The following is a 23,009-nucleotide window of genomic DNA, read 5'->3' as shown; positions in this document are numbered from 1 at the left end:
CTGGCAGTGTATGCAGGGCTGGCCCAAGACATTGTGCTAGAATCAAAAAACAAACACAAGGACGCACCGGCCTAGTGCATTATCCTCTATAAAGGTTTTATTGGATAAAAGGTATAAAAACACTCACAGAGTCTTGGTATAAGCATATCACATGGATGTGCCATCCGCATCAGAATCCCAAGGTATAGCGTCCTCTGAAGCCAGGCTTACGCGTTTCGAGGCTTCGCTTCTTCCTCAGAGGCTCTGATAAGCTATGATACTTAACCACTTGCCGACTGCCGCACGACTATTTAATACGCCAATCTGGCTCTCCTTGGCTAACCGACGCGCTCGCCCAGGAGCCTCTAGGGGGCGAGCACGCACTGCCGGACATCCCCGCGTGACCGGCGGCTCCGATGTCCGCTGGTCACCCGCGATCTCCTGCTGGAGAGGGAGAAAGGCAGGCGGCTGATGTAAACAAAGCCGCCTGTCATTCTCCCTGGTGTAACTGCAGAGATCATACGATCCTGCTATGTAAGATCGTATGTCTCTGTTGTTACATCACAAGCCACGCCCCTTTACAGTTAGAATCACGCCCCTAGGGACACACTTAACCCCTTGATCAATAATAAAGTTAACCCCTTCCCTGCCAGTGTCATTTTTACAGTAACAGTGCATATGTATAGCACTGATTACTGTAGAAATATCACTGGTACCCCCAAAAGTGTCAAAAATGTCAGTCAAGGGTCCGATCTGTCCGCTGCAATGTCGCAGTCCCGCAAAAAAAATCGCAGATCGCCGCCATTACTAGTTAAAAAAAAAACCAATAAAAATTACATAAATCTTTGCCGTAGATAGTAAACGCAATAACTTTTGCGCAAACCAATCAAAATACGCTTATTGCGATTTATTTTTATTTTTTTTACCAAAAATATGTAGCAGAAAACAAATTGGCCTAAAATGTTAAAAAAGATTTCATTTTTACATTTTTTGGGGGGAATTTCATTTAAAAAAAATGTGAAAAATATTGTTATTTTTTCAAAATTTACGCTCTTTTTTTTTTTTTGTTTATAGCGCAAAAAATAAAAATCGCACAGGTGATCAAATACCACCAAAAGAAAGCTCTGTTTGTGGGAAACAAAGGATGTCAATTTTATTTGGGTACAGCGTCGCATGACCGCGCAATTGTCCATTAAAGTCACGCAGCGCCGAATCGCAAAATAGGCCCTGGTCTTTGAGCAGGAAAATCCTCCGGGGCTGGTGGTTATGTACATGGGATTTTCTTTTTATTTTTTATTCAATTTGCAAAGATTTCAAACAAATTTCTTTCACATTGTCATTATGGGGGATTGTTTGTAGAATTTTGAGAAAAAATAATGAATTTGATCCATTGTGGATTAACCACTTGCCTACAGTGCACTTTCACCCCCTTCCTGCCCAGACCGATTTTCAGCTTTCAGCGCTCTCACACTTTGACTGAGAATTACTCAGTCATGCAACACTGTACCCATACAAAAATTGTGTCCTTTTTTTCACACAAATAGAGCTTTCTTTTGATGGTATTTGATCAATACTGGGTTTTTTATTTTTTGTGCTATAAATAAAAAAAAAGACTGAAAATATCGTGAAAAAAACGCATTTTTCTTTGTTTCTGTCATAAAATTTTGCAAATTAGTCATTTTTCTTCACAAATTTTGGCCAAAATTTATACTGCTACTTATCTTTGGTAAAAAAAAAACAAATAAGTGTATATTATTTGGTCTTTGTGAAAGTTATAGAGTCCACAAGTTATGGTGCTATTCATTGAAAATTGATCACACTTGATCACACCTGATGTACTGAAGGCCTATCTCATTTCTTGAGACACTAAAAGGTCAAGAAAGTACAAATACCCCCCAAATGATCCCTTTTTGGAAAGTAGACATTCCAAGGTATTTAATAAGGGGCATGATGAGTTTTTTGAAGTTGTAATTTTTTCCCACAATGCTTTGCAAAATGAAGATTTATTTTTTTTTATTTTTTACAAATTGCCGTATTAACAGGTTATTTCTCTCACACAGCATATGTATACTTGCAACTACACCCCAAAACACATTCTACTACTCCTCCTGAGTATGGCGATACCACATGTGTGAGACTTTTTCACAGCCTGGCCACATACAGAGGCCTAACATCCGAGTAGCAGCGTCCGGCATTCTAGGAGCACAAATTACACATATCATTTCCTAACAACCTATCGCACTTTTGAAGGCCCTGGAGCACCAGGACAATGGAAACCCCCATAAAATGACCCCATTTTGGAAAGCAAACAGCCCAACATATAATTTTTGAGGCATAATGAGTCTTTTGAATATGTCATTTTTTTCCACAAGTTTTTGGAAAATGTGGAAAGAAAATGAAAACACATTTTTTTTACACAAAGCTGTCCATTTATGCAATATTTCTAACACATCGCATGTACATAGCAAAACTTGCACCCCAAAATACATTCTGCTATTCCTCCTGAGTATGGCGATACCACATGTGTAACACTTTTTCACAGCCTGGCCACATACATAGGCCTAACATCCAAGTAGCGCTTTACACAAAGTTGTCCATTTATCCACTTTAAGACTGGGCCTATTTTTGACACTTGGTGTTTACAAGCTAAAATCATTTTTTTTGCTAGAAAACTACTTTGAACCCCCAAACATTATATATTTTTTTTTAGCAGAGACCCTAGAGAATAAAATGGAGATCGTTGCAATATTTTTTATCACACCATATTTGCGCAGCAGTCTTCCAAATGCGATTTTTTTGAAAAAAATTCACTTTTTTTAACTAAAAAATAAGAAAACAGTAAATTTAGCCCAATTTTTTTCCATAATGTGAAAGATAATGTTACGCTGAGTAATTAGATACCCAACATGTCATGCTTCAAAATTGCGCATGCTCACAGAATGGCGCCAAACATTGGTACTTAAAAATCCCCATAGGCAACATTTTAAAAATTTCTGCAGGTTACTAGCTTAGAGTTACAGAGGAGGTCTAGGGCTCAAATTATTGCACTCGCTCTAACGATCGCGGCGATACCTCACATGTATGGTTTGAACACCGTTTACATATGTGGGCGGGACTTGCGTATGCATTTGCTTCTGCGCGCGAGCTAACGGGGACAGGGCGCTTTAATTTTTTTTTTTTTTTTTTTTCCCTATTTATTTTATTTATTATTTTTTTATTTTTACACAGTTTAAAAAAAAAAAATGTTTTGATCATTTTTATTCCTATTACAAGGAATGTAAACATCCCTTGTAATAGAAATAGGCATGACAGGTCCTCTTTATTGTGAGATCTGGGGTCAAAAAGACCTCACACCTCACAACTACACTAAAAAAGGAAAAAAAAAAAAAAAATTGTTGAAAGAGAAAAAAAAAAAGCAAAAAAAAAAAGCGGCCCTTTAATCCGGTTGCTAGGCAACGTCTTTTGACGTAGCTCCGGTCCTCCAAGACCATAGAGTTGAGTGAGGGCCATCTTGCCCTCACTCGACTTCCTGTCTCTGAGGATCCGGGACCGGATAGTTTTCCCCGCTGCCGGCGGGTCCGGTAAGCTGGGAAAACGTCTGGGACGCGGCAGGAGGGGGGGGGGCACCTCTTCCCCTGCACCGTAAGGGTAATTCCGCGGCGAATCCGCCACTGGGACCACCCTTATCTGAAAGCCGACCGCCCGCCGTTTCAAAAAATACCGGGGTTATGGGGGCTATCTGCTGCCATAACCCCAGTATTTAGCTTTTAATGGCCGACGCATATAGTCGTTAGGCGGTCAGTAAGTGATTGCATGTATATGGCAAACAGGTGACGATGACTGACGGGGTGACAGGTGACGATGACTGATGGGGTGACAGGTGACGATGACTGATGGGGTGACAGGTGACGATGACTGATGGGGTGACAGGTGACGATGAGGTGACAGGTGATGATGATTGATGAGGTGACAGGTGACGATGATTGATGGGGTGACAGGTGACGATGATTGATGGGGTGACAGGTGACGATGATTGATGGGGTGACAGATGACAGTCACTGACGGGGTGACATATGACGATGATTGATGGGGTGACAGGTGACGATCACTGATGGGGTGTCAAGTGACGATGACTGATGGGGTGACAGGTGACGATGACTGATGGGGTGACAGGTGACGGTGATTGATGGGGTGACAGGTGACGGGCGATGGTCACTGATGGGTGACAGGTGACGGGCGATGGTCACTGATGGGTGACAGGTGACGGCGATGGTGCACGGCGGTACTGATGGCAGTCTCTGGTGACCGGTGAACTTTAGGCTATGTTCACATGTGAGCGTAGCGATCGCGGGCAGAATCACTGCGATTCTGCCCGTGATCCAGAAATCATTGCAAATTGCGGGGCGCCTGTGTGTTGCCCGTGATTTGCAATAGCACCCCAAATGCTGTGCGATGTTGCTGCGATTTCCGCCTGCCGAATCGCGGTAACATCGCGCAAACAACGCATGACGCTCCAAATAAAAACTCTTGTACCTTTTTTGGGCGTCATGCGATGTTTGCGCGATGTTACCGCGATTCGGCAGGCGGAAATGGCGGCAACATCGCACAGCGTTTGGGGTGCTATTGCAAATCAGGGGCAACGCACAGGCGTCCCGCGATTTGCAATGATTTCCGGATCGCGGGCAGAATCGCAGTGATTCTGCCCGCGATCGCTGCGCTCACATGTGAACGTTATGGGTGTCAATTTCTGGGCACTGATGAGGTGACTGTTGGGTGACAGGTGACATTGGGGGGGGCTGAGGACTGTGTGGGGACATTTATTAGTGTGATTTTACTTTTTGCAGGTACACAGAGCAGTAACTCACTATTTCTAGCTCTTCTCCCCTCATACTGGAAACTGTATGAGGAGAGAAGAGCTAGTAACAGTGAGTTACTGCTCTTTGTTTACATTTTGTGATCGGCTGTGAATGGATTCACAGCCGATCACATAGTAAACAGTCACTGTCAAGTGACTGTTTACTACCGCCGGTGACAGCTGTGTTCCTACGGAACACAGTGCCACCGACATGACCGCGCTGCGCGCTCCTGATCGCGCATGCGCGGTCATCTGATGGGCGCCTTCATTGTGATCGGCTGTGTCATTGGAACACAGCCGATCACGTGGGAAACAGCCACGCCCATTGGCTGTTTCCCCCCTGCCGGTGACGGGGGGTGTCCCGGGGACACCCCGACACCGGCAGTGCAGGGCGGCGCGCACGCGACCGCGTGCCTGCCCTGCTTAAAGTGCCGCCGTCATATGACGGCGGCCCAGGATAATAGCCGCACCGTCCCGCCGTCATATGACGGCGGGCGGGCGGCAAGCGGTTAAGGCTGTAAACATAACAACATGTGGAAAAGGTGAAGCGCTGTGAATACTTCCTGGATGCACGGTACAACTTTATGGGGTTAATTTGCTAAAACAGGAGAGGGCAAAACTTGGTGCAGCTGTGCATGGCAGCCAATCGGCTTCTAACTTCAGCTTGTTCAGTTAGGCTTTGACAATAATACCTGGAAGCTGATTGGTTTCTATGCAGAGTTGCACCAGGTTTTGCACTCTCCGGTTTAGCAAATCAACCCCTTCTCCAATGGATTCCAAAAAGAAAAAAAAAAAAGATTTTACAATGAGTACAAAATTCCTATTTTCCCTGAGAAAATGGCAAACTGATCTCACCTTGCACGGCTAGACAACACTGTGTCTTGGAGGGTGTCTGTATGGCTCCTCTTGCAGACTACTGATGTTAGGCTGACCGGCCAATAGTTTCCCGGGATATATCTTGGCCCTTTGCCTCTGCTGATGATTTTCACTGTATGGGTTGTCTGATGTCGGGTAAGGTGTATGATGACTTTCCTCCACAATAACTGTATGTTCTTTGGTTTTTGTATCTCCAGAAGATCACCAAGAAGTTGTCGTCTTCCCTCCGAGCGCTACAGATCCGATATGTGACGACTGATGATGTCATCACCAGCGATGACGACGATGCCAATTGCTTGTGTGCGGCTCTAGAAGCCGTGTTAATACATGGACTGAAGGCAAAATTTATTAAAATGCAGACGGAGAGGAGGAGGAGGAACAAAGGGCGCAGTGTATCCTTACCCCAACCGGCCTTCTGGGCACTGCTGAAAGCCATCACACACCGGTCAGTCACCGCTCTAAACTTGTGTTTTATAACAGACCAAAGGCCATATGAAATGGAGTGTGTGTTCCTTTGGTGGTGTGATGTTATGTGATCACTCAGGGTTAGTACCTTGTGGATGATGACATGGAGTGCTGTAACCAGTAAGAATATAAGGTCAACCACTTGCCGACCGCCGCACGACTATTTACGTCGGCAGTCAGCCCCTCACAGGCAAAGCGACGTAGGGATACGTCGCTAGCCTGTGAGGCTGTGATTGGCTGTGGCTACTAGTGTAAGAACAGTGATCAACGGTCCTACATAGTAGAACCGTCTGATCTCCATTCTTACACAGGGAAGAATGACAGGCGGCTTTGTTTACATTAGCCGCCTGCCTTTCTTCCGGTGTAACGGACGATCGCGAGTGCCCGGCGGACATCGGGTCCGCCGGACACACGCGCGGTCACGGACCCCCCCCGCGCGTGTGTCCGGCGGACCCGATGTCCGCCGGGCACTCGCGATCGTCCGTTACACCGGAAGAAAGGCAGGCGGCTAATGTAAACAAAGCCGCCTGTCATTCTTCCCTGTGTAAGAATGGTGATCACACGGTTCTACTATGTAGGACCGTTGATCTCTGTTCTTACACATCAAGCCACAGCCAATCACAGTTAGAAACACGCCCCTAGGGACACACTTAACCCCTCCCTCTCCAATAAAGTTAACTCCTTCACTGCCAGTGTAATTTTTTACAGTAACAGTGCATATATATAGCACTGATTACTGCAGTAATGTCACTGGTAACCCCAAAAGTGTCAAAAATGTCAGTCAAGGGTCCGATCTGTCCACCGCAATGTCGCAGTCCCACAAAAAATATTGCAGATCGCCGCCATTACTCGTTAAAAAAAAAAAAACAGCGAAAATGACAGAAAGCTTTCCCTTAGTTAGTAAACGCAGGAACTTTTGCGCAAACCAATCAAAATACGCTTTTTGCGATTTTTTTTTTTACCAAACAAATGTAGCAGAAAACAAATTGGCCTAAAATGTTAAAAAATTTTGATTTTTACATTTTTTTTTTTTTTTGGGAATTTCATATAAAAAAAATGTGAAAAATATTGTTATTTTTGCAAAATTTACGCTATTTTTTTGTTTATAGCGCATGATCAAAAAATCGCACAGGTGATCAAATACCACCAAAAGAAAGCTCTGTTTGTGGGAAAAAAAAGGACGCCAAATTCGTTTAGGTACAGCGTCGCACGTCCGCGCAATTGTCCGTTAAAGTCACACAGTGCCGAATCACAAAATAGGCCGTGGTCAGGAAGGGGGTAAAATCTTCCGGGGCTTAAGTGGTTAAAGTAATTGTGAAGTCTCGTTAAAAAAAAAAAAAACATATTATACTTACTTACCTCCTCTGTGCAGTTGGTTTTGCACAGAGCAGCCCCAATCCTCCTCTTCTCGGGTCCCTATTCACAGCTCCTGGCCCCCCCCTTCTGTCGAGTGCCCCCACAGCAAGCAGCCTGCTATGGGGGCACCCAAGCCGAGCTGCAGCTCCGTGTGTCCATTCAGACACGTTGCTGTGGTTTGGCCCCGCCCCCTTTCTCCTGATTGGCTCACTGACTTTGACAGCTGCGGGAGCCAGTGATAACTATCAGCCTATCCCCGCATGCCAAGGTCCTAGGTGTAGTCCTGGACTCTGAACTGTCCTTCAAGCCCCATATCCAATCACTGTCCAAATCTTGCCGCCTTAACCTCCGCAACATCTCCAAAATACGCCCCTTTCTAACCAATGACACAACAAAGCTCATAGTTCACTCCCTGGTCATCTCGCGCCTCAACTACTGCTACTCCCGTCTCATTGACTTATCTCTACATAGGCTACCCCCCCCCCCCCCTTCAATCAATTATGAATGCTGCTGCCAGACTCCTCGACTTTACCAATCGCTCAGTGTCCGCTACTTCTCTCTGCAAATCCCTCCACTGGCTTCCGCTCACCCAATAAATTAAATTCAAAATACGAACAACAACTTCCAAAGCCATCCACATCTTGGACCCCCAGCTATATCACTAGCCTAGTCCCAAAATACCAACCTAGTGGTTCTTCTCAAAACCTCCTGCTCTCAGCTCCCTCGTCACCTCATCCCATGCTCGCCTCCAGGACTTTTCCAGAGCCTCTCTAATTCTATGGAACTCCTTACCCCAATCTGTCCGATTTTTTTATCTCCTACTCTATTAGCTTTTAGACGATCCCTGAAAACCCTTCTCTCCCTAGAAGCCTATCCTATCCACACCTGACAACTGTGTTTGCATTTTCTTCAGTAGCTCATCCCCCACAGTTATTACCATTTGTTTCACCTGACCCTCCCTTCTAGATTGTAAGCTCTAACGACCAGGGCACTCTGATTCCTCCTGTATTGAATTGGAATCGCTGTGCAAACTGTTGGCGCTATATAAATCCTGTATAAATTATAATAATATTAACCACTTGCCGACCGCCGCACGACTATCTACGTCGGCGGTCAGCCCCTCACAGGCAAACTAACGTAGGGCTACGTTGCTTGCTTGTGAGGGTCTAGGGAGCGAGCGCGCGCCCCCCGGGGCGCGCTTCCGCGTGGTCACGGACCCCCCCCGCGCGTGTGACCAGCGGACCCGATGTCCGCCGGTCACTCGGCGATCGGCGGGGGAGAGGGAGAATGTCAGGCAGCTTGTGTAAACAAACTGCCTGTCATTCTCTTCGCTGCAAAGACACTGATAAAACGGATCTGGTATGTAGATCCGTTGATCAGTGTCTTTACAGCTAGAGCCACAGCCAATCACAGTAGAAACCACGCCCCTAGGGACACACACAGCCCCTCCCTTCCAAATAAAGTTAACCCCTTCACTACCAGTGTATTTTTACAGTAACAGTGCATATATATAGCACTGATTACTGTAGAAATGTCACTGGTAACCCCAAAAGTGTCAAAAATGTCAGTCAAGGGTCCGATCTGTCCGCCGCAATGTCGCAGTACCGCAAAAAAAATCGCAGATCGCCGCCATTACGCGTTAAAAAAAAAAACAACAAAAATGACAAAAATCTTTCCCTTTGTTAGTAAACACGATAACTTTTGCGCAAACCAATCAAAATACGCTTTTTGCGATTTTTTTTACCAAACATAGGTAGCATAAAATAAATTGGCCGAAAATTTTTAAAAATTTTGATTTTTACATTTTTTTTTGGGGGAATTTCATATAAAAAAATGTGAAAAATATTGCTATTTTTGCAAAATTGACGCTCTTTTTTTGTTTATAGCGCGTGATCAAAAAATCGCACAGGTGATCAAATACCACCAAAAGAAAGCTCTGTTTGTGGGAAAAAAAGGACGTCAAATTCGTTTAGGTACAGCGTCGCACGACCGCGCAATTGTGCGTTAAATTCACGCAGTGCCGAATCGCAAAATACCCCCTGGTCGGAATGGGGGTAAAATCTTCCGGGGCTTAAGTGGTTAATAAAGACCATTTAGACCAGAGGTCTCCAAACTTTCCAAACAAAGGGCCAGTTTACTGTCCTTCAGGCTTTAGGGGGGCTTGATTATGGACATGGGGAGCAGAAAATGTCCTGGTGTGGGAGCAAACAATACCTCATCGTTGGTATCATTGGGAGGAATTATGCCCCATCGTTGGTGTCAGTGGATGGAATAGTGAATGGAATAACGCCCCATCGTTAATGTTGGTGGCAGTAATTATGCCTAGTTGGTGTCGGTGGGAGGAATAGTTTATCATGTAAGAGAGAAATGGTGCCCTAAGGGCCACATCTGGCTCTTGGGCTGCAGTTATGTAGATCTTTTCGGTCTGGTGGCGTTTTTTCGTATTTAGTGTCCCCCTCCCCCCAAGTGCATTGCTTTGGGACATCCCAGAGAGTAAATATTATGGCTGCTCTGTGTACCGTGATGTACGATAAAGAAAATTGGATTTTTCCTACAGTTAACATCATGTAAAATCCTGTTCTTGGAGTACATTAACTAAACACCATTCAAAACTTAAAAAAATGTGTTGACTGGAGTTACACTTTTCTTAACTCCAAAAGAAGAATGGCATATACAGCAGTTTACCAGTCATTAGACCTAGTCCTTAGCCTCAGGCTTTTTTGGTAGGGGGGTGAAGAATGGGAAATGTATTGGACAGGAGGGTGATCAATGGGACATGTATTTGAGAGGAGAATGAAAAATGGGACATGTATTGGGGTAGGTGGGTGAAGAATGGGACATGTATTGGGGTAGGTGGGTGAAGAATGGGACGTGTATTGGGGTGATTTGGGTGAAGAACAAGATGTGTAATGGGGTGGGTGGGTGAAGAATGGGACGTGTATTGGGGTGATTTGGGTGAAGAATAGGATGTGTATTGGGATGGTTTGGGTGAAGAATAGGACATGTATTGGGGTGGTTGGGTTAAGACTGGGACATGTATTGGGATGGTTGGGTGAAGAATGGGACGTGTATTGGGGTGATTTGGGTGAAGAACAGGATGTGTATTGGAGTGGTTGGGTTAAGACTGGGACATGTATTGGGATGGTTGGGTGAAGAATGGGACGTGTATTGGGATGGTTGGGTGAAGAATGGGATGGTTGGGTGAAGAATGGGACGGTTTGGGTGAAGAATAGGACGTGTATTGGAGTGGTTGGGTTAAGACTGGGACATGTATTGGGATGGTTGGGTGAAGAATGGGACGTGTAAATGGGGTGATTTGGGTGAAGAATGGGACGTGTAAATGGGGTGATTTGGGTGAAGAATAGGATGTGTATTGGGGTGGTTTGGGTGAAGAATAGGACGTGTATTGGAGTGGTTGGGTTAAGACTGGGACATGTATTGGGATGGTTGGGTGAAGAATGGGACGTGTATTGGGATGGTTGGGTGAAGAATGGGATGTGTATCAGGGTGGTTGTGTGAAGAATGGGACGTGTATTGGGGTAGATGGGTGAAGAATGGGATGTGTATTGGGGTAGGTGGGTGAAGAATGGGATGTGTATTGGGGTAGGTGGGTGAAGAATGGGATGTGTATTGGGGTGGTTGGGTGAAGAATGGGATGTGCATCGGGGTGGTTGGGTGAAGAATAGGACGTGTATCGGGTAGGTTTGGTGAAGAATGGGACATGTATTGGGGTGGTTGGGTGAAGAATAGGATGTGTATTGGGGTGGTTTGGTGAAGAATGGGATGTGTATTGGGGTGGTTGGGTGAAGAATGGGATGTGCATCGGGGTGGTTGGGTGAAGAATAGGACGTGTATCGGGTAGGTTTGGTGAAGAATGGGACATGTATTGGGGTGGTTGGGTGAAGAATAGGATGTGTATTGGGGTGGTTGGGTGAAGAATAGGACGTGTATTTGGTAGGAGGGTGAAGAATGGGACGTGTATTGGGGTAGGTGGGTGAAGAATGGGACGTGTATTGGGGTAGGTGGGTGAAGAATGGGACGTGTATTGGGGTAGGTGGGTGAACAATGGGATGTGTATTGGGGTAGGTGGGTGAATAATGGGACGTGTATTGGGGTAGGTGGGTGAAGAATGGGATGTGTATTGGGGTAGGTGGGTGAAGAATGGGATGTGTATTGGGGTAGGTGGGTGAAGAATGGGGCATGTATTGGGTAGGGGGGTGAAAAACGGGACATGTATTCGGTGGGGGGGGGGGGGGGGGTTTGGGTGGGTGAAGTATTGGATTGATGTTTGGCCCCAATGTAGCACCTTGAATTAATGTCTCTCTTCTCATTGACTTGTCTTGCAGCAATGTGATCTCACAGCTGGAAAACATCGGTTATATCAGTACAGATGTGGGTCGCTGCCGCTCTTGGCTGCGTTTGGCTCTCAATGAATGTTTGATGGAATGTTATTTCCAGACCCTGCAGCGGGAGAAGTCTCGTCTTATGGAATATTATCAGCCATTTGCCTTGATGCTGGACGTGGAGGACTGTGATGTAGTTCTGAGTTATTTGCAGGGTCTCTCCTCCTTGACTTTCGATTTGTCCTACAAGTCTTCGATATTAAATGAATGGACGCTGTCTCCTCTGTCATTAGCCGGGCTGTGGCTGGATGAGAGTGAACAAGTCCTACCGTATGAACCCCACAGGAGGAAGTCCCTGGACTCGGTGTCTCAGTCCTCGAGCTCGGACGATGCTAATCACCCAATGATTGATGGAAGTCAAAGAAAGGCGGACTCCTCCGCTCTCAGTCTGGATACCGGTAGCTCCTCTTCCCAGCTCTCCTCCAGCTTGGGCTCCGATGAACAGAGCAGGGGCCGCACAGCCCCCATCCTGGCCCAGAACTCCACCTTCTCCTCAATAGTTAGAGATAAGGCCGACACTGAAGAACTCAGCAAATCTCCAGCAGAGTAAGTGTTCCTAATATGAGTGCCAGTTCTGCTGTACAGCACAGAACTAAAGTAGTGCCCAGAGTCGGACGATGAAAGATGATTGGCTGCACTCTGTACATAATCTAATAGAAGTATACTTTATCCAATCGGACTTCTCGAAAAAGGAAGTCTCTTCCTGTCCTTCCCTCTGCTGTCTCTAAGTGTAGTATAAGCTCACCTCCTTAATACTCTGCTCCCTCCAGCCACCCTCCTTCATACTCTGCTCCCTCCAGCCACCCTCCTTCATACTCTGCTCCCTCCAGCCACCCTCCTTCATACTCTGCTCCCTCCATCCCCCCCTCTTCATACTCTGCTCCCTCCATCCCCCCTCTTCATACTCTGCTCCCTCCATCCCCCCCTCTTCATACTCTGCTCCCTCCATCCCCCCCTCTTCATACTCTGCTCCCTCCATCCCCCCTCCTTCATACTCTGCTCCCTCCATCCCCCCTCCTTCATACTCTGCTCCCTTCAGCCCCCCTCCTTCATACTCTGCTCCCTTCAGCCCCCCTCCTTCATACTCTGCTCCCTCCAGCCACCCTCCTTCATACTGTGCTCCCTCCAGCCACCCTCCTTCATACTCTTCTCCCTCTAGCCACCTTCCTTCATACTCTGCTCCCTCCATCCCCCCTCCTTCATACTCTGCTCCCTCCATCCCCCCTCCTTCATACTCTGCTCCCTCCATCCCCCCTCCTTCATACTCTGCTCCCTCCCTCCCCCCTCCTTCATACTCTGCTCCCTCCATCCCCCCTCCTTCATACTCTGCTCCCTCCATCCCCCCTCCTTCATACTCTGCTCCCTCCATCCCCCCTCCTTCATACTCTGCTTCCTCCATCCCCCCTCCTTCATACTCTGCTCCCTCCATCCCCCCTCCTTCATACTCTGCTCCCTCCATCCCCCCTCCTTCATACTCTGCTCCCTCCATCCCCCCTCCTTCATACTCTGCTTCCTTCATCCCCCCTCCTTCATACTCTGCTCCCTCCATCCCCCCTCCTTCATACTCTGCTCCCTCCAGCCCCCCTCCTTCATACTCTGTTCCCTCCAGCCCCCTCCTTCATACTCTGTTCCCTCCAGCCCCCCCCCTTCATACTCTGTTCCCTCCAGCCCCCCTCCTTCATACTCTGCTCCCTCCAGCCCCCCCTCCTTCATACTCTGCTACCTACAGCCCCCCCTCCTTCATACTCTGCTACCTCCAGCCCACCTTCTTCATACTCTGCTCCCTCCAGCCCCCCCTCCTTCATACTCTGCTCCCTCCAGCCCCCCCTCCTTCATACTCTGCTCCCTCCAGCCCCCCCTCCTTCATACTCTGCTCCCTCCAGCCCCCCCTCCTTCATACTCTGCTCCCTCCAGCCCCCCTCCTTCATACTCTGCTCCCTCCAGCCCCCCCTCCTTCATACTCTGCTCCCTCCAGCCACCCCTCCTTCATACTCTGCTCCCTCCAGCCACCCCTCCTTCATACTCTGCTACCTCCAGCCCCCCTCCTTCATACTCTGCTCCCTCTTGCTCCGTCCAGCATTCTCTGCCAACTCTTCCTCCTCCCTTCATACTCTGCTCCCTCTTTACCTAATACCTCCCCCCCCCCTTCCCGCTCTGCTCCCTTCCCCCCCCCCCCTTGCCGCACTCCCTCTCTCTCCCCCCCCCCCTTTCCCACGCTGCTCCCTCTTTCCTCCTCCCCCACTTCCCACGCCGCTTCCTTTCCCCTGCCCTTTTCCACACTGCTTTTCTACCGTCCAGTTCTTCTCTCCCTCTTTCATTTCACCCTCTCCTCTTGTTCCCATTTTTGTTCACCATCCCTCTCCTCTCAATTTCATTATTATTTTTTTTCCCAGGGACATGGACACTGGGATTTCTTCTGCATCTGACACTACAGCTCCCAGTTCCCCTCCCAGCCCCCTCGCTCTGGATACTCCATCATCGGACTTCGCTGCACCTACAGAAACTTCCTCCAGTGACAGCCCAGTGCTGGAAGGCAGTGCGACTGACACAAAGGAATCCAATCATGTGGTCTGTTATTTGGTGGAAGACAAAACGGGCACACAGGTGCTCCCATCACAGACGGTTGTATCACAGGTGCTCCCATCACAGAAGATTGTATCACCGGTGCTCCCATCACAGCCGGTTGTATCACAGGTGCTCCCACCACAGACGGTTGTATCACAGGTGCTCCCATCACAGAAGATTGTATCACCGGTGCTCCCACCACAGACGGTTGTATCACAGGTGCTCCCATCACAGACAGTTGTATCACAGGTGCTCCCACCACAGAGCAGATCTCAGGCAGATCCGGAATCTCAGCGTGACACAAAGCTTTTCCCTGAATCCCCTGCAGAGCTTTCAGTAAGTAGCTGTGAATCAGTCACCTTGTGACCAGTGAGCTGGCACTCCAGTGGTTAATGCTTCCAAGGGAACATCTGCTTTTTACAGGAAATTAAGGATCACAGTCTGTGGTTTTAGCTAATATTGTATAATACCAGAAATCCATTTTTGGTTAATAAAATAAAATTTTCAGAAAACATTTGCATGTACCTCTGCCAGGAGATTAGGTGACTCATATAGAGGGGTGTGTGGTACAAACTGGCTGTTGCAACGAGGTGCATTTTTTTTTTTTTTTTTACCTTTTAACCACTTTACCACCGGAGGATTTTGCTGTCTTACGTCTGGGCCACTTTTTGCGATTCGGCACTGTGCGAATTTAACTGACAATTGCGCGGTTATGCAACGCCGTACCCAAACAAAATTTACGTCCTTTTTTTCCCACAAACAGAGCTTTCTTTTGGTGGTATTTGATCACCTGTGCGATTTTTACTTTTTGCGCTATAAACAAAAAAAGAGCAACAATTTTGAAAAAATAACAATATTTTTCACATTTTTTTTTATATGAAATGCCCCCCAAAAAAATGTAAAAATCTAATTTTTTTTATCATTTTAGGCCAATTTGTTTTCTGCTACATATTTTTGGTAAAAAAAAATTGCAATAAGCGTATTTTGATTGGTTTGCACAAAAGTTATTGCGTTTACTAACTAAGGGAAAGATTTCTGTAGTTTTTGGTGTTTTTTTTTTTTTTAACGAGTAATGGCGGCGATCTGCGTTTTTTTTTTTTTTTTTTTTTTGCGGGACTGCAACATTACGGCGGACAGATCGGACCCTTAACTGACATTTTTGACACTTTTGGGGGTACCAGTGACATTACTACAGTAATCAGTGCTATAAATATGCACTGTTACTGTAAAAATGACACTGGCAGGGAAGGGGTTAATTTTATTGGAGAGGGAGGGGTTAATGTATGCCTGGTGCTTACTGACATGTGTGGGGGGAGGTGACTGTGTGACACAGGGACAGATCGCAGGTTCAGCTATGCTGAACCCTGCAATCTGACCCTGCCTGTCACTTAGGAGATCTCCAGACTCGATTCCCCGACGATCGGGGAAGAGCAGCGACTCCCGCTGTGACTGAATACAGTGGGAGCGAGCCTCTGGCGGCGCGCATGCGCCGCCGAGAAGGGGGAGTGTCTGGCGACGTAGGTCTACGTCGCCAGACGATAACGAACCACTTTGCCGCAGTAGAGCTCTAGTGAGCAGCGGCAAAGTGGTTAAAAGCGTTATACTTACATCTGTGCAGTGGTCTTGCTGCCGGCGCTCCTGGCTGATCACCCCCCCCCTGCTGAGTGCCCCCATAGCAAGCCGCTCGAATGGGGGTACTCATACAGTGTGGCACGACCCCGCCCACTGCTCCCTCCTGTGGTTGACAGCAGCAGGAGCCAATGGCTACCGCTGCTGTCTCAAAGCCACTGAGGAGAGAGAGCAGCGATGCTGCTCCCATGCACAGTGCTGGATCGACGTCGGGCTCAGGTAAGTATAAGGGGGGAGCTGCACACTGAAGGTTTTTTAACCTTTAACCACTTCCCGACCACCCGCGGCCTTTTTACTGTGGCAGGGTGGCTCTACTGCGCAAACCGACGTCGGTCGGGCGCGGGAAGCTAGGGGGCGAGCGACTGCCGCCGACGCACTCCCACCCCAACTCCGCAGCGGGGAAGCTGATGCACGGGTCAGACGGCTCCGATTGCCACCTGACACCCGCGATCGCTCCCGCTGAGAGAGAAGAACGGTCAGATGTGTTTACAGCTCTTCTCCCTGGAATGATCACAGAGCGCCTGTGATCCTTCTATATAGGATCACATGTCTCTGTGGTTATTTCAGAAGCCACGCCCCCCCCCCCCCCCCCCCACAGTTAGAAACACTCCCCTAGGCTCACATTTAACCCCTTGATCACCCACAGGGTTAAACCCTTCCCTGCCAATGTCATTATTACAGTAACAGTGCATATTTTTAGCACTGATTAGTGTAGTATTGTCACTGGTCCCCCCAAAAGTGTCAGTTAGGTGTCCGATCTGTCCGCCGCAATGTCGCAGTCCCACTAAAAATCACAGATCGCCACCATTACTAGTAAAAAAAAAAAAAAAATGACATAAATCTTTCCTGTAGTTAGTAGACTCAATAACTTTTGCGCAAACCAATCAAAATACGCTTATTGCTATATTTTGTTTTTTTTTACCAAAAATATGTAGCGGAAAACAAATTGGCCTAAAATGTTAAATTTTGATTTTTAATTTTTTTTTTTTTTTTTGGGAATGTTATATAGCAGAATGTGAATAATATTGTTATTTTTTCAAAATTGTCGCTCTTTTTTTGTTTATAGCGCAAAAAATAAAAGTTTCCCAGGTGATCAAATACCACCAAAAGAAAGCTCTGTTTGTGGGGAAACAAGAGCGTCAAATTTGTTTGGGTACAGCGTCGCACGACCGCGCAATTGTCCGTTAAAGTCACGCAGTGCCGAATCGCAAAATAGGGCCTGGTCTTTGAGCAGCCAAATCTTCCGGGGCTAAAGTGGTTAAAGACAGTTGTTCAAGATATTGATTACATATCAAATTACACTAGATATACATAAAAACATCATATTATATATACCGAAAGAGGGTGGAGTGGGTGGGGGTAAGTAGCGGAAGAGGGTGAAGGTCCGCGTTAAAGTGTATTTTTCCCCAAAAAAAAAAAATTGTGTTTGAAAAACCGCTGTGCACATATCATGTGACATTAAAAAAAATGCAACGCCCATTATTTTATTCTGTAGGGCCTCTGTGTCAGGAAAAGGCCTGGTTTTTCAGTGATTTATTCATGCTTTTTCTTTTGTATGATATTACCAGCTCCTTCAATAACATTTAATGTGCCCAAGTGCTGGGGGGAGGGGGAGGGGTTCCCTGACTTCACTGCATAGCAGCCTCAAATCAATCAATATCTGTGGAAAGGGAAGGGTCGCGACTGGGTGATTCGGAGATCATACCTGCCCACAGAAGGAAGTGTGACACAAGCATGTCACTTCTCTCCTTCAGGAAATGACAATAGGAGGAAACACAACTTGAAGCCATTCCTTCATAGGGAGAAAACAGCAGTTCCTGGTTGCACAATTGGGATCATAACGATAAACTTGAGAGATGAGGGACAAGAAATAGAGGAAAACAGACTGTAAAAATAAAATTAATAAATTGAACAGTGATTGAAGCCGCTGAAGTGCGATGCCCTTACCATGACCTGTGCCATGCCCTTACCATGCCTGTACCATAACCTGTGACATGCCTGTTCCATGACCTTTGACATGCCTGTACCATGACCTGTGCCTTGCCTGTACCATGACCTGTGCCTTGCCTGTACCATGACCTGTGCCTTGCCTGTTCCATGACCTGTGACATGCCTGTACCATGACCTGTGACATGCCTGTACCATGACCTGTGACATGCCTATACCATAACCTGTGCCATGCCTATACCATCTCCTGTACCATGACCTGTGACATGCCTGTACCATGACCTGTGACATGCCTGTTCCATGACCTGTGCCTTGCCTGTACCATGACCTGTGCCTTGCCTGTACCATGACCTGTGCCTTGCCTGTACCATGACCTGTGCCTTGCCTGTTCCATGACCTGTGACATGCCTGCACCATGACCTGTGACATGCCTATACCATAACCTGTGCCATGCCTATACCATCTCCTGTACCATGACCTGTGACATGCCTGTACCATGACCTGTGACATGCCTGTACCATGACCTGTGACATGCCTGTACCATGACCTGTGACATGCCTGTACCATGACCTGTGACATGACCTGTGACATGCCTATACCATAACCTGTGCCATGCCTATACCATCTCCTGTACCATGACCTGTGACATGCCTGTACCATGACCTGTGACATGCCTGTACCATGACCTGTGACATGCCTGTACCATGACCTGTGACATGCCTGTACCATGACCTGTGACATGCCTGTACCATGACCTGTGACATGCCTGTACCATGCCCTTACCATGACCTGTGCCATGCCTATACCATCGCCTGTACCATGACCTGTGACATGCCTGTACCATGACCTGTGACATACCTGTGACATGCCTGTACCATGACCTGTGACATGCCCTTACCATGACATGTGCCATGCCCTTACCATGACATGTGCCATGCCCTTACCATGACCTGTGACATGCCTGTACCATGACCTGTGACATGCCTGTACCATGACCTGTGGCATGCCTGTATCATGACCTGTACCATCACCTGTGCCATGCCCTTACCATGACCTGTGCCATGCCTATACCATCTCCTGTATCGTGACCTGTGACATGCCTGTACCATGACCTGTGACATGCCTGTACCATGACCTGTGACATGCCTGTACCATCACCTGTAACATGCCTGTACCATGACCTGTGACATGCCTATACCATCACCTGTACCATGACCTCAAAGTCACGCAATTTTTTACTGCGTTTTTTGCCGCGAAGCAATACCTATTACATTTTTCTTTTTGCGCCCCCCCCCCCCCAAAAAATGTTGAGCACCAGCCGCCACTGAGTGAGAGTATTCTTCTGTGGAGATGGAAACATGTTTTTGGGGCTGTGGGCCACATAATACACCCTTGGGTTTAGAGTGGTGCTTTTTACAGAGTGTTACTGCCATCTTATAATGGCTTCCTCCTGGTTTGTGTTCATATAAGGATTCGTTGTTGTATTGTCTTCTCCAGAAAAGTCGAAGTTGGATTTCAGAAGAGGATTTTACACAAGTAGATCCCGTGATTCCTGTGGAAGAGGCCCAGCCTGGACATGTCCTGCAAGCTCCTTCTTTAGAATCGGCACCTCCTCAGTCTAATGGGCAGAACCAGTCTGGCCAAGCCTTCCGTGTTGTACACCGGAGGCAAATGGGTAATTCTGTTCTCCCCTTTGTCTATCCTTATAGATACTTTATTGTTGTCCTTTTATTGTTGTCTGATCCATTCCTTTCCTTCCCAGGACTATCCAACCCTTTCCGGGGTCTCTTGATGTTGGGCTCTTTGGAGCGTAAAACCACTTTAGGATTGTACAAGCCATATTACTGCGAGCTAACGCCCTACGAGTTCCGCCTGCAACCAGACGGAGATGAGCAGAGCTGCGCAGAGACTTGCTCCTTGCCCCGCTGCGAATCTGTGGGGCCCGCCCAAACTGACGGGCGCTTTGATCTGCAGTTTCACAATAAACGTTTGTATATGAGGGCAGCGTCCAAAGACGAGGCTCAGGACTGGGTAGACAGAATAACTGAAGCCATCCAAAAATTCCGACCAAACAAAGATGATACCTGGGAGATTCTAAATCTGCCAAACTCTCCACAAAGATCACTGGACCCGAAAATGAACTCTCCATGTAAAGATGCTCAAAGCCCCAATGAAAACTATTTACCTTCTGAAGTGTTTGATTGGGGTTGTCCGTTGGAGGTGGAGCCAGATGCATTGAAGGAGTCGGTTCTTTACATGAGGATACACAAGAAGTGGACTCGATTTGTCTTCTCATTGTCAGACCGAGCTTTGAAATGTTTCCTACCCCGAGACTCTGAGAAATCCTTTCATTGTGTTTACAGCATTGAAACGGTGAAAGACATTTTACCGGACTCCAGCCTTGGCAGCCCATCCTGCTTTCGTCTGGTGACCACTAAAGGCTCCCTACAGTTGCAAGCTGAGAACTCGCAGGAGGCCAAGGCTTGGCGAGAGCTGGTCCGTGCTGCATACCTGGAATCGGAGGATGACCCCACTTTTCTCCCGACTGTTGGAAATTATCAGATAAAATCCCACATCAAGGAACATGCCCTCTTCCAGTACCTCATCCATATTCCCACCGAGAGAGGGCTGGACACACAGAACTTCAAGTGTGCAGGTCAGTGGCAGCGGCAGTGGGTTGGTGGTGGTGTTTCAGAAGTGATAGGTGAGCAGTGGTGGGACTGCAGCAGCAGTGGTTTAATGGAGGATGTTAGTAGGAAGGTAATAGGTCAGCAGTGGAGGGTCGATGATGATTCGGGAGTGGTGGGTCATTGTTTGCAGTTCAGATGTGGAACTCAGGGGCAGCAGGTCACTATTGGTGGGGCAGCATTAGTGGGCCAGCCAAAGCAGGTGGGGTTGCAGTGAAGGTAGGTCACCGGATCAATGACAGTAGTTGTGGTCGTTCAGCAAGGGCAGGTCATTGTTGGCAAGGCAGCAGTGGTGAGTTGGCTGAACGGTAGTGGCAAAGTAGAAGTTGCAGGATTGTTGATTGGGCTGCGGGCCAGTGATGGTGGTTCAGGAGTGGGTGGGTCAACCTTGGCAGGTCCGTGGTGGCAGGTGAGAGATGGTGATTCAGAGGTGGCGGATCCGGGGTAAGCAGGTCAGTGGGGGTGATGCAGCAGTGGTGGGTCAGCTAGAGCAGGTCAATGGTGGAGGCACAATGATGGTAGGTTACTGGGTCAGTGAAAGTGGTTCAGATTTGGCAGGTCAGGGGTGGTTTGTCAGTCAGGGCAGGTCAGTGGTGGCAGAACAGCAATGGGGGGATGGCAGGACGATGGTGGCAATTTTGAAGTAGCAGGTCAGCAGTGGAGGTTTGTTGGACTGGTCTGCGGGCCAGTGATGGTGGTTCAGGAATTCTAGGTCAACTAGCAGTGGTTTAATGGAGGATGTTAGTAGCAAGGTAACAGGTCAGCAGTGGAGGGGCTATGATGATTCGGGAGTGGTAGGTCATTCATGGCAGCTCATTGTTTGCAGTTCAGATGTGGAACATCAGGGGCAGCAGATCACTATTGGTGGGGCAGCAGTAATGGGCCAGCCAAAGCAGGTGGGGTTGCAGTGAAGGTAGGTCACTGGATCAATGACAGTAGTTGTGGTCGTTCAGCAAGGACAGGTCATTGTTGGCAAGGCAGCAGTGGTGGGTTGGGTGGACGGTAGTGGCAATGTAGAGGTGGCAGGATTGTTGATTGGGCTGCGGGCCAGTGATGGTGGTTCAGGAGTGGGTGGGTCAACCTTGGCAGGTCCGTGGTGGCAGATGATAGATGGTGGGTCAGTGGTTCAATGGTGATTCAGAGGTGGTGGATCCGGGGTAAGCAGGTCAGTGGGGGTGATTCAGCAGTGGTGGGTCAGCTAGAGCAGGTCAATGGTGGAGGCACAATGATGGTAGGTTACTGGGTCAGTGACAGTGGTTCAGATTTGGCAGGTCAGGGGTGGTTTGTCAGTCAGGGCAGGTCAGTGGTGGCAGAACAGCAATGGGGGGATGGCAGGACGATGGTGGCAATTTTGAAGTAGCAAGTCAGCAGTGGAGGTTTATTGGACTGGGCTGTGGGCCAGTGCTGGTGGTTCAGGAATTCTAGGTCAACTAGCAGTGGTTTAATGGAGGATGGTTAGTAGCAAGGTAACAGGTCAGCAGTGGAGGGTCGATGATGATTCGGGAGTGGTGGGTCATTCATGGGAGGTCATTGTTTGCAGTTCAGATGTGGAACATCAGGGGCAACAGGTCACTATTGGTGGGCCAGCCAAAGCAGGTGGGGTTGCAGTGAAGGTAGATCACCGGATCAATGACAGTAGTTGTGGTCGTTCAGCAAGGGCAGGTCATTGTTGGCAAGGCAGCAGTAGTGGGTTGGCTGAACGGTAGTGGCAATGTAGAAGTGTCAGGATTGTTGATTGGGCTGTGGGCCAGTGATGGTGGTTCAGGAGTGGGTGGGTCAACCTTGGCAGGTCCGTGGTGGCAGGTGAGAGATGGTGGGTCAGTGGTTCAATGGTGATTCAGAGGTGGCGGATCCGGGGTAAGCAGGTCAGTGGGGTGATTCAGCAGTGGTGAGTCAGCTAGAGCAGGTCAATGGTGGAGGCACAATGATGGTAGGTTACTGGGTCAGTGACAGTGGTTAGATTTGGCAGGTCAGGGGTGGTTTGTCAGTCAGGGCAGGTCAGTGGTGGCAGAACAGCAATGGGGGGATGGCAGGACGATGGTGGCAATTTTGAAGTAGCAGGTCAGCAGAGGAGGTTTGTTGGACTGGGCTGTAGGCAGTGATGGTGGTTCAGGAATTGTAGGTCAACCTTGGCAGGCCTGTGGTGGTGGTAGGGGAGAGGTGGTTGGTTAGCAGGTCAGTAGTGGTGATTCAGAGGTGGGTGGGTAAGCCAGGCAGATCAGCAGTTGCTCCATGTTTGTTGTGTCT

The 23,009-nt window shown here is 48.0% G+C and overlaps 1 protein-coding gene across 1 annotated transcript in view; it reads left to right on the top strand.

The window, feature by feature from the left end:
• Nucleotides 1-23,009, top strand: part of PLEKHM1 (pleckstrin homology and RUN domain containing M1) — a gene marked incomplete at its 5' end in the record, with an annotated part of 45,069 nt that overhangs the window by 9,617 nt on the left and 12,443 nt on the right. The window contains 5 exons of the mRNA XM_082271560.1: nucleotides 5,908-6,155; nucleotides 11,878-12,480; nucleotides 14,328-14,835; nucleotides 19,573-19,750; nucleotides 19,838-20,874. Of these exons, the coding sequence (XP_082127686.1) occupies nucleotides 5,908-6,155; nucleotides 11,878-12,480; nucleotides 14,328-14,835; nucleotides 19,573-19,750; nucleotides 19,838-20,874 (2,574 nt within the window). The remainder of the gene's footprint in view (nucleotides 1-5,907; nucleotides 6,156-11,877; nucleotides 12,481-14,327; nucleotides 14,836-19,572; nucleotides 19,751-19,837; nucleotides 20,875-23,009) is intronic.

Source organism: Pelophylax lessonae, assembly GCF_965119305.1.
Source record: "Pelophylax lessonae genome assembly, chromosome: 11".
In the NCBI taxonomy this organism is placed as follows: domain Eukaryota; kingdom Metazoa; phylum Chordata; class Amphibia; order Anura; family Ranidae; genus Pelophylax; species Pelophylax lessonae.
Note: the sequence above shows the minus strand (reverse complement) of the source record. Positions and strands in the feature narration are given on the sequence as shown.